Consider the following 18588-nt stretch of genomic DNA (forward strand, 5'->3'; position numbering starts at 1 on the left):
CCCCGGCGCCGCTGCCGCCAGTCGGTTCCGGAGTGAACAGCCGCCGGTTGGGGGAAGGGCCCGCGGCTCGGCGGGAGGCTGGGCCTACTCCTTTCCACGGCGCCAGCGAGGGCCGGCGGTGGGGAGGAAGGGGAAGGGCGGCGCGACCCGCGGTCCCAGCCGGTTACCTGCGCGGCGCAGCGCCCGCCTGCGTCGCCTCCCCCGGCGGCGGCGGCGGCGGAGCGAGGACGCGAGCGCACCGGAAACAGACACGGCGCGCGGGGGGGGAGGTGGATGCCGCGCGGCGGGCTCACCTGCGCCCCCGCCGCCCCCCGCCTCCTCAGCGCCGCCGCCGCCGGCACCAACTCCCGCAGCCGGCAGAGAGGGGGGGAGGCGCGGGGGGGGCTCAGCGGTGGCGGCGGCCGTCCTCCCCGCTGCGGGCCCTCACGGTGTCTCGGGTAAACCGGCCGGGCGGCGACTGGGCCTCGGCGCCGTGAGAGGCCCCTCTGCGGCCGTGTGTGTGTTTTTGTGTGTGTGTGTGTGCGTGTCCGTCCCCCCCCTGCGCCCTCGTGGTCTCGCCCGCTGCTGGCCCGCCGGCGGGGGAGGGAGGAGCAGCCCGGGATGGCGGCGGGGACAAATCGCGGGTCGGGTTCGGCGTCGCGCTGGGGACGTGGCTGCGTCCCCCCCTCAGGGTCGAGGAGCATAAACGTAAGGGCTGGGTTCCTGCCGGGAACAGGGACAGATGGAGGGACAGGGGTCCGGGCCTTTTGCGTCTACAGGGTTTCCCTTGGTGTCCCTCAGCCCACGGTAAGAGTCTGTGTGACAGAAATGCCTCGGGACATCCGTGTAAAAGGACAAAAGATTGTTTCAGGTAACAGTGTCCGGAACTGCCGACGGTATTTCCCGTCTCATCTTTACTGGAGATCTTTAACGTGAACAAACAAGAGTGACGCTGAAGACACGGCTGGAGCACTTTTCAGTGCTGCCACAATTATTCAAAAATGTATTTATTTTTGAACATTCAGATCTGTAAGCTATAAAATCTACAATAAAAAACCAAAACAAGATAAAAAGCTAGGTGGCATGCTGCTGAGGGAGGGTTTGGCGCTGGCGATGGCAGTGGGGTGCCCTCACAACGTGAAGCCCCCGCTCCCGTGGGAGTATTTCTGTGAGAAGGACTGCAAATCATGGAAAGAAGAATCGAATCTCTCCTCAAGCATTAGATTTATGTGCTAATTGTCAGTAGCTAAGCAGAGCAGAGTTGCAGAAGTCCTCTGGCAAGGGTGGGCACAGCCGAGTTGGCCACCCCCTGGACACGAGTAGGAGAAGACCTCAGATCAGATTGGGAGTTGGATGTGGCTTCGGAAGCCGGAGGCGACCTGTCTCTGCTGCAGAGAGCATCCCTTCTGCCTTCGCCAGCTGGAAGCCTCTGTCGGCCAACAGCCTTTGAAGTAATTAAACAATTCTGCTTCCAAAGCATTTTTTTCTTTTCTCTGAGCCAAATGATAGGCATTTAGGATAGCAGCAGCATTGGGCTTTGCCAGCCAGGACTAAAATTAGGTTGCGTGATTTATTTTACGGCTTGTTTGGGTGCTGACAAATAGTGCCAGATCTGTACACAGATTCCCCGGGCTGCGCCGATGTGGGGGAAGAAAAGCTGGAGGAGAGAGAGGCGGGAGGGGAGAAGGACATGTGTCCCCTTCACTTCATCGCTGCTGTGCCTTTTTTTAATGTGCTGATTGCCATCCTGCTAGGAAGGGGAAGGGATGTTCTGTGAATCCTACAGCTATGAAATTTGTTTTTACATAAAAATATCTTGAAAGTTCTTTCACTAAAGGAGACTGGCTTGTCTCATGCAGCAAAACATAAGCTGAGAGGGAGTGTAAAACACAGCCTGTAACATACATCAAGAAAGTGAAGACAGGGAAGGGAGAGAAGCTAAAGGGTCGCCGAAATAAAATGGGGCCTGTGTGAATTTTCAGACTGGAAATCACAAGTCTTCTCACTGCTGAATGTCCTGAAAAACCATGCCAATGGGAACAGCAGGAGACAAAAACTATGTCTTTAGAAGTTGGAGCTGAGTAATTTTTTAAGGCATTTTGTGGTTCAGTTGCGTGTTGGAAAAGACGACGTTCATTGACCCAAGTGGTTGTTTTTCAGCTTGCAATTTTCTCCAAGCAAGTGATTTATTTCTGTGCTTTTCTATAAAGCACATTTGCAGTATTTCAAAATGTAAAATACAAGAGCTCTTCCAAATTCATGACTCTTCGATGATAAGGTTCCATTTTCTGTATTGTTTCCCTTAACAAGAGAAAAGTAATAAAGAGCAAAACTAAAAATGCCTTCTGGGATTGAAGTTCTCCTGTTAATTTGGGTGAGGTTTCCGTAGCTAAGTGACAACGGAAAGCATTTGGGTATGTGTGTGTGGGTACATATTTAGGAATAGTGTGGGCATTTCATTCTTGCTTTCTGCGTCTGCTTTTCTGTGCAAAAGAAGTTCACTACTTTTTGGAGTCCAGTGCTATTAACCCTGACCTAAATTTGAGGTTTGAAGTTTTCAAGATTTTATGTATACATGTAAAAACATTCAGATAAACAGAACATAGCAGCCAAACTCCAACCTTTTAGAAAAGCTCTATTTAGGAATAAGCACATGCATCATTGCTAGTTGTCCAACTTGAACCACCTTTGGCTTGCTTTCATCTTGATGACCTAGAAATTTCGGAGTTTCAGGAGTGACTGCTGAAAGGCTTGGATGGGAGTACTCTCCACTGGGTTAAAAACTGGCTGGAGGGCTGGACCCAGAGAGTGGTGGTGAATGGATTTAAACCCAGTTGGCAGCCGGTCACGAGTGGTGTCTCACAGGGCTCAGTACTGCGCTGGTTCTCTTCAACATCTTTATCAATGATTTGGACGAGGGGATCAAGTGCACCCTCAATAAGTTTGCAGATGACACCAAGTTGGGTGGGAGTGTCAACCTGCTGGAGTGTAAAAAGGCTTTGCAGAGGGATCTGGACAGGCTGGATCAGCTGGCCAAGGCCAATGGTATGAGGTTCAACAAGGCCAAGTGCCAGGTCCTGCACTTGGGTCACAACAGCCCCATGCAGCGCTACAGGCTTGGGGAAGAGTGGCTGGAGAGCTGCCTGGTGGAAAGGACCTGGGGGTGTTGGTCAGATGAACATGAGCCAGCAGTGTGCCCAGGTGGCCAAGAAGGCCAACAGCATCCTGGCCTGTATCAGGAACAGCGTGGTAAGTAGGACTCGGGAAGTGATCGTCCCCCTGTACTGGGCACTGGTGAGGCCCCACCTTGAGCACTGTGTCCAGTTTTGGGCCCCTTACCACAAAAAAGATATTGAGGTGCTGGAGTGGGTCCAGAGAAGGGCAATGAAGCTGATGAGGGGTCTGGAGCACAAGTCTTATGAGGAGAGGCTGAGGGAGCTGGGGTTGTTCAGCCTGGAGAAAAGGAGGGTGAGGGGAGACCTTATTGCTCTCTACAACTACCTGAAAGGAGATTGTAGAAAGGTGGGGGTCGGTCTCTTCTCCCAAGTCACAGGAGATAGGACAAGAGGAAACGGCCTCAAGTTGCACCAGGGGAGGTTAAGACTGGATATTAGGAAAAAAATTTACACTGAAAGGGTCATTAAGCATTGGAATGGGCTGCCCAGGAAGTGGCTGAGGCACCATCCCTGGAGGTATTCAAAAGACGGGTTGGCATAGTGCTTAGAAACATGGTTTAGTGATGGGTTTTAGCGGAGTTAGGTTGATGGTTGAACTAGATGATGTTAAAGGTCCCTTCCAACCTAGACAATTCTATGATTCTATTCTAAATATGGAGACGCTAAGGATTTACTAGGACTAAAATCAGCATATTTCTGATTCTCAGTGCTTCAATAAACATTGTGGCTCCTTTTTAATGCTTTTTATCCGCTCATTAAACCTGAGGTAGGATCATTTGAGTTGAGTCGTCCAAGGCCTGTGTGGGGCATTGCCGCCATGTCAGCGGGCTGTGAGGTGCCCAGCTCTCCAGGACAGTGACCTGAGCTTCTTGAATGCCATGTCCTTGCTTCTGCTGCTCGGTGGAGGATTCTGAAAACCTGCTTTTCCCGATCGTAAACTCTTTTGTTTCTCACCCTAACCTTAGGGAAACGAAGGTGGGGGTTGGACTTGAGCTCGTGACACGGAGAAAACCCCGATGTCGGGACGTGTAAGTCAGAGTCACGGGCTGAGCCGGCTTTTCCCGCTCCCCTTCCTCTGAGGCGATCCTGGCGGTGGATCCCAGGGAGGGCCCAGCGGGCCGCTCCGGGGCTGAGGCAGCTCGGGGATAACCCGGTGCCGGCCGCCCCCTCCTCATCCGGACTACACCTCCCAGCAGCCCCCCTCCGCGCCGGAAGCGCGTTGCCGCCCGCCCCGCTGCCCTCAGGCGCTGCGGGAATGGTTCCCTGAGGAGCCGTAGCCGGCAGCCGGGACAGGGCGGCCCCGCCATCTCTCCCCTTCCACGCCCGCCGCCCCCTCCATGCAGCCGCGCCGAGGGCGGGACTCCCCGGTGCGGCGGTGAGGGAGGGAAGGAGGAAAGGTCCCCGTGCTGCGCTCCCTCCCGCGCCCCGGCGCTGTAAATGCGTGGCCTGTGGCCGCTCTGCGTCGCCCTGGGAGTCGTGGCGGCGGGGGCCGCGGCGGGCGGGGGCGGGCGGCCGAGCCCCGAGCGCAGCGCGGTATGGGGGCCCGGGCTGCGGGCGGAGGCTGCCCTCCCCGCCCGCTATTTCTACGTGCAGGCCGTGGACGCCGAAGGGCAGAGGTAAGCGTGGCGGCGGCGGTGGCTGCTTTCCGCGGAGACGCCGGTTATGGGTAGAAAAAAAAGGTTAAAAAGTGAGGCTGCCTGCCCACCTCCCCGCTCCCGGCCAGGAGGGCGGCGGGGCTTTTTACGCGCCCTTCCCCAGGCATCACCGCCCCCTCCCGGGTGCGTGGCTTTCCCCTCGGTGGGCAACCGCTTAAATATTTGCAGGCCCTGGCCCCAAATCGTAATTGCTGGGTTGTCCAGCTCCCCGCCTCGAACGGCAGCAGCGCCAGCACGGCCTCCGCAGGACTGACCTTGCATGCCCATATTCCTGCTGAACCGATTTCACCTTTTAGGCAGAGATTTACTGGGGTGTTTTCCTTCAGGAAGGGAAACTACTGGTGCCGAAAGCTCTCTACGTGACTTTTTTCTGTGTATCACTTAGAAAAAGCTAATTAATCCTTTTAGGAGTATCAAATAACCACACAAGGGGATGAGATAAGAAAAGACAATGAAAATATTCAACAGCAAAACACACGCATTGGTCCAGCCAGCAATTTACGATTTGTTCTGCTTTGTCAAAACCTTAACAATAACTAGTATATTTAATTTATCATATACCTGCTCGGGTGACCTGCTTGTTTCCACTCTTAGGAACATCAGTATTTGACCTAAACGCATAGGCGCAAGATCTGTAGAGTCATTTAGGAAGCACTCTATATACCGTTAAATCAACTTCATAGGAACAGAAGAGGTAGACTGAGTTTTCAGAGGACACTCACGGCTTTCCATTTCTACAGGAAAGAAACCCTGACCATACAAATGGGATAGGAGCTCAGAGTGCTCCCTCCAGGTTGTCCAGGTTAGATGCACTGTGACATGCACAAGTCTGGAAACTGTCAATTCAGCTTATCTTGGCCAGTAAATATTTCCTGTGTTTAGTTGAACTGGCAATTCTCTAATATGTCTGGACAAGTTTCGGGAAAGGTGACCAGGCTGCTGTGCTGTAATCCATTAGTCCAGGAACTCCCAGTCCCTCCATCTTTATCCTAAGCTCCCCCTACATATTTGGGACTGTGTTTAAAGAGGTGGAAGAAGGTTGGCAAATGCAGCATTTTGACCATGCCAACTGTGATGTGTGATATACCTCTGTGATGTGTGATAATGTCATTAATTTTCAAATTATTTGGTTTTATTGAGATTTTTCTGTGATTGGTGTATGGTGAATTTTACCAAGATGTCATAAGTACACATTGAATGACATGATCCCACTATAATGTTTTTTCCCTACCAAGCCACTGGCTTTTGTAATATTCTTTCTCCACCCCCACCCTGTATGAGCTAACATAATGATTAAAAAGTCTAACTTTGTTCTTCACTTCCTTAAATAATACTTGGAAAATAATAAAGTAAGCAGGATACATTTTGCTTCTGTATGTAAAGTAACAGACTTATTAAGCTGCTAAAGTGAAGCTTGTCCTGGTGTTTTTTTGTAGAATGATGGAATGGTTTGGGTTGGAAGAGACTTTTAAAGATCATCTAGTCCAACGTCCCTGCCATGGGACAGGGACTTTTTTCACTAGACCTGGTTGTTGAAAGCCCCATCCAGGCTGACCTTTAACACCTCCAGGGATAGTGCATCCACAGCTTCTCTGGGCAACCTGTTCCAGTGCCTCACCACACTTGTAAAGAAATTCTTCCTTATATCCAATCTAAATCTACCCTCTTTCAGTTTCAAACTGTTGCCCCTTGATTTATCAAGATACATCCACCAAGATCCGTTTATCTGCATGCTCTCTGCCTTCCCATCGTTTTACACTTGAGCTATTACTAATCAAGAGCTATGCTGGATTTTTTGAAGGTGTTCTGATCCCATATAAGCAAAGACCGTATTTCTAACACTGTTCAACATGTAGCGCACCAAGTCATTTTGGAGATGTGTTCATGAGTATCTAAGTGGAACCTTCTTGATAGCTAATAGTTCTAACAGCGTGAGATGTTAGCCTAGCAGAATTCTCTTTAGAAAAATCATCCCTTGCTTGTGAACATTAGGATCTGCTCATAAAGTGGCTTCCAGAAGTCACGTGTAGCGCACCAAGTCATTTTGTAGGTGTGTACATGAGTATCTAGAATCATAGGATCGTCTAGGTTGGAAGGGACCATAAAGATCATCTAGTCCAACCTAAGTCTAGTCCTCCATCTAAGTGGAGCCTTCTTGATAGCTAATAGTTCTAACAGCATGAGATGTTAGCCTAGCAGAATTCTCTTCAGAAAAATCGTCCCTTGCTTGTGAACATTAGCATCTGCTCATAAAGTGGCTTCCAGAAGTCACTGGAAATCTGTCGACTTGAAAAGGAAGAGATCAGACTAAGAAAGCTGTTGTGTGTTTACTTTTTTATTGAGCTCCCACTTATTCTCTTGGCAGGTTCACTTCATCACCAGGTGAAAATGCATTCCAGGTGAAGATCACTGCTCCTGATGAACAGTTCACTCGGGTTGGTGTGCAAGTATTAGACAGGAAAGATGGTTCCTTCCTTGTGAGATACAGGATGTATGCGAGTTACAAAAACCTGAAGATAGAAGTGAAAACTGGAGAGAAACATGTTGCAGAGTCTCCATATATTTTAAAAGGTAAAAAGCAGCACTACACACAGATTTCCTGTCGTGGGTTTTTCTCCTAAATTGTGTTCCAGAATGGGTTCTAGGATTAGCAGAGGATTCTGCAGGACCTCAGTACTTCTCAGAACTATCAAATCCCATGGGAATTATGGATTCATTATAGGTGTCCTGTGCATGCTGTTCAAAATAATAGAAAGAAACAAATGCTGTGAAGCAGTTGCCTAGCAAATGCATGTAAAAGGCTCACACAGAGACAGATGTTAAGCGTGACTCCCTTGGAGTTAATAAAAAAGTTCAAACGTGTCCACTTAGAGTTGCTGAAGACTTGGCCCTAAGTAATGAATGTTCAGTGCCTGACCCTCTTTTCTGATCTCAACAGCTCAACAGTGTGATTTATTAAAATAATAATTGTGTTCCCGATAGGACCTATTTACCATGAAAACTGTGACTGCCCTCAGGAGGAGAGCAGTGTGTGGCTGGAAGAGATGAACTGCCCTCAAATCATTCCACAGATTCAGAGAGACCTAGCAAATTTTCCCATTGTTGATCCAGATAAGATTGCAAAAGAAATTCCACAGAGATTTGGACAGAGACAGAGTTTGTGTCATTACACCATCAAAGATAATGAGGTACGGAATGGGTTGATCTGAAGTCCATACAGGCTTTTGGTGGGAAGTCATACAACTAGGCTGGTTGGCTCTTTCCAGTTGAAAGGCTTCTTCTTGTGTGTTCTTTAAGAAATTTTAATTCCTTGCTTCTCTGCCCTTGAACACTTTGCAGTTTGCATATGAGCTCAATAGTATCTGTCTTACTTTGTAAAGGGCTTTTTTGTCCGCGTTACAGCTGAAGCAACTAAAGCACAGCAAAGGCAAATTACTTTCCAAGCAATCAATATGAGTACTGGGCACGGACCCAAGTCTCTTAAATGCTAATTCAGTTTCCTGTTCTCTGGGTAATATTGCTGTGGAGTGTCACGATCATCCAATTTGACATGCATCAATAAATTACATTGTGCATAATTCTGCAGTCCACATATACCACTTAGCTCCACTGAGGATCAGAGCTACAATTCTTTTTAACAAAACTGTACTGACATCAGTAGAGTTTCATAAAGAAAACAGAACAATGGAACACAACAGAAACAAGCAACCAGTTTCTGTTTCCATGAGACAGACCTAAAGCATCTGCAAAAGCAAGCAAAGCTTGGCTTTTTATTTGTTTACTTTTTTGTGGTGAGTTAGAGGTATGAGATTTCTACAGCTGCACAGCCGATTCATAAATCTATATGGCCATAGGATCTGTCTGCCTAGTTAATTACTAAGTGATTGAAAGAGCTCTAAATTGTGCCAGTTGTTCTCTGAAATGAAAACCCCAGACCAGCAAAGCCTTTGTTTATTTTCAGGTTTATATAAAGACGTATGGGGAACATGTTGGCTTCAGAATTTTCATGGATGCCATACTGCTTTCTTTGACAAGAAAAGTGAGTACACCTGTACAGTCATTCATTCTGTATGTCCTAATTTATGGAAGCCTGGGCTTAACAAATAGTGTTGCAGTTTCTGTTAAAAAGCCCTTCTTGTATTTTGATTAATAACAGAAAGGTCATTTCCCTTGTTTGAAGTTGGCATGTTCTAGGGTGCTTATCTGATTAGTATATCAAGTATCACAAATGTTAATTGAATAGCAAGCTTTTATAGGAGAGTTTGATGGATTTGGACAGAGTGTGGGTTTTTGTTCCCTGTACACTAAATAAATCATCCTGCAGCATCTAACAGAAAATTTTACAGAATGACTGAAAAAAATGCGGAATGTGTATTGTTATCCATTAAATTCCATATTTTGAAAACAAGACAGGAAAGGTTGATAAAGATCACCAAAAGCCCAACAGGTGGCATGTGGGGAAACCCCCTTGATGTACAAACAAAAAGTTTCCCTAGGGAAACTTTGTGAAAAAAAAAAAAATGACATTATATATATAGTGACAGAATATAGCAGGGCTGAAGTTTCAGCACACACAAGTATGTGATTATTACATAAGAGAAATACGAAGATATCTGAGTTAATACATATTTTTGCCTGCAAAAAGACAAAGCACTTTGTCTTTTAATAAGAAAAGAAAGAAGAGAGAGGAGCTATTGAAGTATGGAGTTGTTCACCTAAAAAAGAAATCCTTAAAAATCTGATAAACACATTGTTTATAAGTGGACTTAACATGGATTTAACATAAAAATAAGTTATAAGTATTTAATTTTTTTCTATAACAAGATAATAAGCTTCCTGTATGGATGTCAAATATCTTAATTTTAGTTAGGCTTTTGAGGGTGTCTCACAAGTTTCTCACAAACAAGACAGGAAAACCTTGCCTTAGAAGAAGCTACTGTAAGCTGCTTGGAAACCCTTACTTAAGTAATAGTTACCAATGTTTCCAGAGAGGCAAAAGGTGTCACAAATGTATTCTTCAGTGTTTTGTCCTAGGCTCAGTCTCCATTTAATAACTTGACTGAATGATGGATTTAGAGAATATGCTTATTGATTTTTCAGGTAACAAAAGTGAATGATCCTGCAAGCACCTCATGGTACAGCATCGTAGTTTTCTTAACAAGTAAGAGAAATTGTGTGGAAAATTGATAAAATAAACTGACATGGGCAGGATACTACACAAAGACTGGATAAGTCATATAGTTATGACACATTTAAAATAGGGAGTGAGTGGTTTTCTGCAGAAAAATGTGAAGATTACAGTATCACAAATTTAAGGACTCAATAGTGGCATGCTGTTGCGAGAAGCTACACACACACATTAACAGAACAAACACATGAAAGAAAGGTGAAGTAACCTTTCCACTGTACTCAGGATTAGTAATAAATCAGTTTTGCTCCTGTGTCCACTCTCGGGTCGTGTGCTTCAGGAAAGATTGTTCAATTATGAACATTGCCCAGAAAAGTGAGAATGACTAGACATACACATGAAGATTCATTTAAGCGGGGGTTGTTTCATCTAACCGTGTCTAAGGGAAGGTATGAATGTAGCCTTTAATAGCCTTTAATTATCTAGAAGGTTGCTCTATGGAATATGGCAATAAGGTGTTCCCTGTGTCAGTAGTGTTGGACAAGAAATAATGGAATTAAATTGCACGTTGGAAAAGATTTGCCAACTCCAAAGACAGAAACAGATCTAGAAAAGAGAATTTGTTTCATCCCCATTAGATACTGCAGGAATTTCTATTAAGGCAGTGTGACTGAAAGACAATAGATGTATCAGGCTGGAGAAGATGATTTAACCTGTTGAATGAGTCTGCAAAAGATAAAATAGAATTCATAGGGGTTTTATGCCCATTATAACCATTAGATGGCACTGTAACTAAAGTTTAGTGTTGAAACTTGGACCATGTAGCCAAACCCCCTTTGAAATGAAGGTACACAATGAAACCTTCTCTGTCATAGACTGGAAACAAAAAGTACTGCTTTGGGTCTCTGTATTTAGAATTTCTGGATGTCTCTGCCAAAAGCTTTCCCATGTCGTCAAATTAGAGAAGAATATTTTCAACTCTTTAGGAGAGTGTTTGATATTTGACAAATTATTAATCTCTACCTCTGTCCATAAAGATAAATTAAATTTGAAAATTACTGAAACCTGTTTGGGTCACAGAAGAATTTGGAAATGTTAGCCTGTGACCAGCCATTCTGATCTGAAGAATAAAGGGTTCTGAGAGGAGAAATGCTTTGATGCATATATATGATGAGTCAGCAATATGTTTAAAAGCTATTTTTACATGGTTTTATATATTTTAATTTGGAAATTATTAACATTCATGTTGTTCTTTCTTCAGAGAAGATATTTTCTCATGTAGCTAATAAGATAGTTGATGATAACACTTCAACAACCCTTCCTAATCACACATACAATAATGATCTCCAAATTATCTGTTAGTAGTCAGGACAGAGATCTTGGAGTTATTCCTACACTTTCAAAAATGCCACTATATTCATCAGATGTTCATAATAGTCAAGTACCCAATTAAGACTTATTAAAGAGGGAGGTAAAAACAAAAGAAAAAAAGATATTGCAGCATGAAACCTGTCACAGTGCAGTTCTCATTTCACTTTCTCAAAAAGAGTTACGCAGCAGGAAGGCTGTTTGAGCATGCAGTCAGGCTAATTTGACTAGGAACAGCAGGAAGGCTGAGCATGCAGTCAGGCTAATTTGACTAGGATTCTTTTGCTGTGAAAAAGGCAACTGAGGGGGATATAGTGGAGATTTATATTTTAAAAAAAGCATTATGAAGAGGGTGAAATAACAACAGGCATAACGTCAGTTTTGCACTGACGTTTTACATGTCTTCAGGGCATGTAAAACTCAGCCATATGTTGCCTTCAGCCTTCTGCTCTCTGAATTGAAGAGTCCCACCATTTTTAGCTTCTTCTCACAGGGCAGCCGGTCCATCCCTATCATAGTAGCTGCCTTTTGTTGTACCTTCTCTTACTTCACTTGCAGATACCAGAACCACACACAGTGCTTAAGATGAGGGTGCATCAGAGTTTCATACAACAGGAAAATTAATGCCCTCTGTCTTGTTGTGTTACAACATTGCCTGGCCATCAACAATATTTTGCTTGCTTTTTTGGCTGCAACAGTGATTTCAGATGCAGTTCCATGCTACCAACTATTTTTTAAAAAGTGAGGGTATTGTGCTTAATAATTAACTCCAGCACTGACTAAATAGGGTCTTCTCATCATGGCTGTTCATTTCTGTTACTTCTCTCCTGATGGATTTAGTTGTCATGCAGTCACAGGGCAAATCAGTTCACTGATGTGACAGAAAACTAATTTACCACCCAACAGCAATTTTCCATATTGTCAACTTAGCTTGGAACTATACAGTTGCTTACTAGATCCCAGTGCTAGCCTGGTACAAAGATTGTGTGGCCAATCATGTGATGTATAACAAGAAACGATCCTCTAAACCGGAGTGTTCCTATCTCTTAAAAATAGAGAGCATTTATGTGACTTTGTGGAAATCTTTAAAAAAAATAATAGTATCTTGTAGGCTTTACTCTGTGGTCACAGAACTTCTAACATGTTTCTGAACTTTAACAATTTATTACAGGTACATGAAGTATATTAGAGACCTTGCTATTTTTTCTCTCAGTGAGGTTGTTTTCACAATGGAAGATGCCAGCAGAAGAGTACTGCTTTGTATTAAAACACACTTGTGCCTGCTTTGCTTCTGTTTAGGTGAAAATGCCAGATGTAGAGTTTTTTGTTAATTTGGGGGACTGGCCTCTGGAGAAAAGGAAGCCCCCACAGAACCTGCATCCCATCTTCTCGTGGTGTGGGTCCAGTGAGTCAAAAGATATTGTCATGCCAACGTATGATTTAACAGACTCTGTTTTGGAGACTATGGGACGGTAAGAAGTTGCTTAAAATTTTCACAAAATTCGCAGTGAATGATCTTCCAAAAAGATATTTGTATTAACACTGTATTAACTGTTTTACTCATTCATTGAGACGTTGGCACCCAAGAGGTGGGCAATCACTGCATATTCAATATCTTACCATTAACCAAGTTATGTCTTGTATAACATAAATGACACGTTAAAATATTTCACTGTTTCATTTCAAAAACCAAGATTAATCTAAACATGGTGAAGTCACTGAAAACAGCACTTGGAGGGAAGGTATTTTGTTTGTTTGCTTTGTTTTTCCCCTCATGAACATGTTGAGAACTAGCCAGGCCTCTTTTTTACTGATTTTCCTAGAATCTTTTTTTCTGTACCTTTTAAAGCCCAGCATAGCCAGAACTCTCAACCTAGGGTCTACCATCTCCCACTTTGATTGCTGATGATAACTTCCTAACTGCTCTGTCACTGTCTTGAGGCACTGCAAAGCCACCTTCTAAGACATCTTCGTTATCCACTTTGAACCTGTGTGTCATTTCACTATATTCAGTTGACGTCCCTTGTCTTCATTATCAAGACTTTCCCTAAGTTTGCTCCTCCCTGCCTCCCTAATTTCTGTGCTTTAGTTTAGCAAAGGAAGTGAAATATGTTGTATGAAGCTAGTTACACAAAAACCTTGTTTTGGACTATCGTGACTGCCTCATCACCATTATCAGCCACTGCCTTACCTTGTATCACCTTAATCTGTCTGGCAACCACAACCCCTTTTAGCCACTTTTTTCCATGACAACTGACGGGTACACTTTCCACGTGCCATGTTGTCATTGAACTGATGCTGTCTTGCCATTGGCCTGTAAACTTGACATGCCTTACATATTTTTATTGCTACAAAGTTCTAAGGGACATGGTGTAGGGGATGACTTTGTAGAGTAGGGTAGATGGTTGGACTCGATGATCCCAAGGGTCTCTTCCAACCTAGACGATTCCATGATTCTGTGATTCTATACAATACATATATGGGTGTGCTCGTGACTTGCCTTCATCCTTGGTATTTGCCTGTTGGTACTGTAAACTCTTTTAAGTAATTGCACTTAAAAAAAAATTTCCAGTGGGCTTCACTATTAAATCCCTTTCTTTCTCCTCCAGAGTCAGTCTGGATATGATGTCAGTTCAAGCAAATACTGGTCCACCATGGGAAGACAAGAACACCACAGCGTTCTGGAGAGGACGTGACAGCCGCAAAGAGAGGCTTGAACTTGTAAAACTCAGCAGAAAATACCCAGAGATCATAGATGCTGCTTTTACAAACTTCTTTTTTTTCAAACATGATGAAAGCCTCTATGGCCCCATTGTTAAGCACATTTCATTTTTTGATTTTTTTAAGGTAAGCCAGTAGACATTTTTCATAGAACTAGGTTCTTGGTGTTTCCCCATTATCAAGTAACTTTGTATATATTGTGGATAATGAAGTGCTTTTTAGTTTTTCAGCACACCCCCAATAACAAGCATGAGTAGGCATCCCTTCCTGTGGCATTAACCGCTCTGTAGCTCTTACGCTGAGGATGATAATGTTGATTTACATCTAAAGGTTCTGTAGAACCTCGTGTAATCCGTGTAACTCCAAGTTCCTTTTTATTTCTTTTTCCTGATTCAGCGATCAGGCCTACTAACATAACTAACATAGTGGGAAAATCGGTGGATGAAGTGGCACATCTACCCTCACATCCGAGGATGAGCGGCTCAGAATTCCCGGAGAACTTAATTGATGAAGAGGGCATCTCTCTGTGTACCCTGCACTGTGATGAATTCCAAACTAAATAATAAAAGCTACTTACACACTGATGCTTGCCTATCAATCCTACATTTCTCAATCAATATCGGCAAGTCAGTAACACCAATGCCCTCAGAATGATTATAACCTAACCAAGCTACTTGGATCTTCTGTTTGTTAATAACCCATGGTCATTTTCTTTCCAGTATAAATATCAAATTAATATTGATGGCACAGTGGCAGCCTATAGATTGCCTTATCTACTAGCAGGAAACAGTGTGGTGCTAAAGCAAGACTCCATCTACTATGAGCATTTTTATAACGAGCTGCAGCCATGGAAACATTATATTCCGTTTAAAAGTGACCTGAGTGATCTGCTAGAAAAACTACAGTGGGCCAAAGAGCATGATGAAGAGGTAAATATACTTTTAGAAGTATCAGCAATGTTTCTCGACAAAATAGAACAAAAACTGTGTTTCTTTGAAACAAAAAAAAATCTATTAGAAGGACTTAAAAATTATTGTCATCAACTCTACAAACAAGAAAAACACTTTTTAAAAAATGCATAATACTGCTCTTAATTTGAAATTAAATCGAACTTCCGAAAAATTAAGAGTCTTTTCATAAGAATGCCTTTTAAGAATGCTTAAATAAAAATAAGTAAGTTACCCTAAACTGTCAACACTATTTAACTCCAGAATCAATACTGGCATCCTGAGGTAACTACTTGGTTTTTTGAGAACTTAAAAAAAATAACTTTTTTCTTTGACAGGCAAAAAATATTGCGAAGTCTGGACAAGAATTTGCAAGAAACAATCTTATGGGAGATCACATTTTCTGTTACTATTTCAAACTTTTCCAGGTTAGTATATTTTTAACGGCTACTACCACAAAAATAGAAATCCCTCACAGAGAATCGAGGGCAATGGAGCTGCTGGAAACTGGCCAGGCTGGTACTTGAAGCCTCAAAGCAAGTAGCAGCAATTAAGAGGTTCAGTGGGTTTACAACCGTTGCGTGCTGTTACTTCCCATCAAACCCCTTAAGACTACGCTGGCGCTTTGAGAGAAGCAATCGGATCCCATAAATCTTGATCTAATCTGCAAGAATATGTTGCCCACCACGATCAAAGAATTCCACGTCAGACGCGCGCCCTGCGAACCACAGCTGAAAATATCTGTGCATTAGCACCCAGGTATCAAACCTCCAGCGAGGCACCCGAAGGGGCTCCTGTCAGCAAAGTATCTGCTTACTCTGGCGGTGACACAGTGTGGAGTCACAGATTGTGTGTGTAGCCCCAGAGCTTTTACAGAGTTACTCAGCTGAGTTGGTGCAGTACTTAGAACCAGGTGGACAATCTAACGAGAATGGCTGGAGAGCAGCCCTGAGGAGGACTTGGGGGTGTGGGTGGATGAGAAGCTCAACATGAGCCAGCAATGCGTGTTCGCAGCCCAGAAAGCCAACCACATCCTGGGCTGCATCAAAAGAAGTGTGGCCAGCAGGTCAAGGGAGGTGGTCACGAGAGCTCTACTCCGCTCTGGTGAGACCCCATCTGGAGTATTGCATCCAGCTCTGGAGTCCCCAGCACAAGAAGGACATGGACCTGTTGGAATGGGTCCAGAGGAGGGCCACGAAGCTGATCTGAGAGCTAGAGCACTTCTCCTATGGGGACAGGCTGAGAGTTGGGGTTGTTCATCTGAGAGCTAGAGCACTTCTCCGATGGGGACAGGCTGAGAGTTGGGGTTGTTCAGCCTGGAGAAAAGAAGGCTCTGGGGAGACCTTATTGAGGCCTTCAGTACTTAAAAGGGACCTACAGGAGAGCTGGGGAGGGACTCTTTATCGGGGAGTGGAGCAATATGATGAGGGGTAAGGGTTTTATACTGAAAGAGGGGAGATTTAGGTTAGAAATCAGGAAGAAATTCTTTACTGTGAGGGTGGTGAGACACTGGAACAGGTTGCCCAGAGAAGCTGTGGATGCCCCATCCCTGGAGGTGTTCAAGGCCAGGCTGGATGGGGCTTTGAGCAACCTGCTCTAGTGGAAGGTGTCCCTGCCCATGGCAGGGGGGTTGGAACCCCATGATCTTTAAGGTCCCCTCTAACCTGAACCATTGTATGGTTCTATGAATTAACAATACCATCCTTTTTTAAAACCAGGAATATGCCAGCTTGCAAGTGAGTGAGCCAAAAATCAGAGATGGGATGGAGAAGGTGCATCAGCCCGATGATGACCTTTTTCCATGTACCTGCCACAGAAAAAAGGTACAGTACATAGAGTGTTAAATGTGAGTGCTGGGTGTCTTCAGTTCTTACTCAACCAGCTTGGGAACAGCTGTTGCTTAATACCCCGTGGTGTCAGTTACCAGAACATTAACACCTGCCGAACTTAGAAACATTTCTTCATGTTTTTGCAGGACTAGACACTTAAAAATTGAGTTTCCAATTAACTGTTTCTTCTTTCTTGACTACAGGCCAAAGATGAACTCTGACAGAAAAAAATATTTTTTTAAAATATTTACCTACACTCGGACTGCTTTGTTAAGGGAAGAAGAAAAACTTGGATTAAAATGCCAATGGATAATGTCAATGGATATTATGAAGTTTACTGTGTCGTGATCTACATATGGAAGAAAACCAAGCATCCCCTTTCCTTTTTATCATGCAGTGGTTGCAGAGCCTTGTTCAAAAACATTTTTATAATTTTTTTTTTTAAATAAAAACCACGTTTGTATCACTGATGTCTTACTGGCCTGAGATACCTTGGAAATGCAGATACTTATTAGCAACTTTATGAGCAGCCTGGTCCAGGGGGAGGTGTCCCTGCCCACGGCAGAGGGGTTGGAACTAGATGATCTTTAAGGTCCCTTCCAGCCCAAACCATTCAGATTACTCACGCTTGTTGCACTGAGTGTATTCGCAAGTGTGTTCTGTAAAAAAGAACTGTGAGTCCACCCTCCCAACCCCATGTATCTATCCAAAGTTGTCTTTTTTAGACCGTAACTTTGTTCTGAGAGAGTCAGTATGCTCAAAGATAATAATGTGGGGTTTATAATACACCTTTTTAACCTGAAGGACTAACACAGTGCTATAGGACGCTTTAGGAATATTATATGGAAGTGTTAAGTTCCATATGATTTTGATGGATGTTTTGTGAAACTCGGTCTCTTTGGCAACATGAAAAGAGTTAAGCGGCATCGAACAGTGACTATTGAAACTAAACCAATCATTGTTCCAACAGTCTATTTTTAGAATACCAGTTTTCTTTCCACAGATACTAAGTAATTCAACTTTTTAAAAAATGCATAATACTGCTCTTAATTTGAAATTAAATCGAACTTCCGAAAAATTAAGAGTCTTTTCATAAGAATGCCTTTTAAGAATGCTTAAATAAAAATAAGTAAGTTACCCTAAACTGTCAACACTATTTAACTCCAGAATCAATACTGGCATCCTGAGGTAACTACTTGGTTTTTTGAGAACTTAAAAAAAATAACTTTTTTCTTTGACAGGCAAAAAATATTGCGAAGTCTGGACAAGAATTTGCAAGAAACAATCTTATGGGAGATCACATTTTCTGTTACTATTTCAAACTTTTCCAGGTTAGTATATTTTTAACGGCTACTACCACAAAACATATCAACATCATCTGAAAAAGATGGATTTAAAGTTGAGTCTAAATTAAATTAATTAAATTAATTAAATTCTAAAGTTAGCACATGTTTTCAGCCCAAAGTGAGGATTTTTCTGTGTAACACAGCCAGAAATCCTCTCAGCTCCCCAGGGCTGACTCAAAGTCCATTTAGGCAGCTCTGCACTGTCACACACAACAGCTCCTCCCAAAATGACCTCCAGGCTAATGCTGCCTGGTCACCTTCAGCTGGTGGCACCGCAGCTGCAAGCCGTAAAGATGCAGAACGACCAGAGCAGGTTTTAGGGAACTGATGGCAGTAGAGATGAGACCACCATCCCAGGAGACAATGCCAAGATGCTTTTCTCAGCACCAACCAGCCACTTCATCTCAGGGGTCATCAGGCTTTGGAGGGTCATCTCAGA

The 18588-nt window shown here is 43.9% G+C and overlaps 2 protein-coding genes across 4 annotated transcripts in view; one reads left to right on the forward strand and one right to left on the reverse strand.

Annotated features, from left to right (window-relative positions):
• BIVM (basic, immunoglobulin-like variable motif containing) overlaps positions 1 to 312 on the reverse strand; it is a 14779-nt gene extending 14467 nt beyond the window's left edge. For 2 of the 3 annotated variants that reach the window (XM_014944123.1, XM_014944121.1), the window contains exon 1: positions 168 to 295. The gene's annotated coding sequence lies outside the window, so the exon portion shown is untranslated. Of the gene's footprint in view, positions 1 to 167 lie in introns of all 3 variants that reach the window. The other variant, XM_014944122.1, reaches the window with a different exon arrangement.
• Positions 313 to 4397: 4085 nt separating this feature from the next.
• Positions 4398 to 17273, forward strand: KDELC1 (KDEL (Lys-Asp-Glu-Leu) containing 1). Its single transcript, XM_014944214.1, has 10 exons — positions 4398 to 4771; positions 7176 to 7381; positions 7793 to 7998; positions 8772 to 8849; positions 12606 to 12778; positions 13916 to 14153; positions 14747 to 14956; positions 15313 to 15402; positions 16693 to 16797; positions 17007 to 17273. Exons 1-10 carry the CDS (start codon positions 4593 to 4595, stop codon positions 17022 to 17024), a joined length of 1503 nt encoding a protein of 500 aa, XP_014799700.1. The 5' UTR covers positions 4398 to 4592; the 3' UTR covers positions 17025 to 17273.
• Positions 17274 to 18588: the final 1315 nt, after the last annotated feature.

Source organism: Calidris pugnax, unplaced genomic scaffold (assembly GCF_001431845.1).
Source record: "Calidris pugnax isolate Ruff unplaced genomic scaffold, ASM143184v1 scaffold69, whole genome shotgun sequence".
Lineage (NCBI taxonomy): Eukaryota > Metazoa > Chordata > Aves > Charadriiformes > Scolopacidae > Calidris > Calidris pugnax.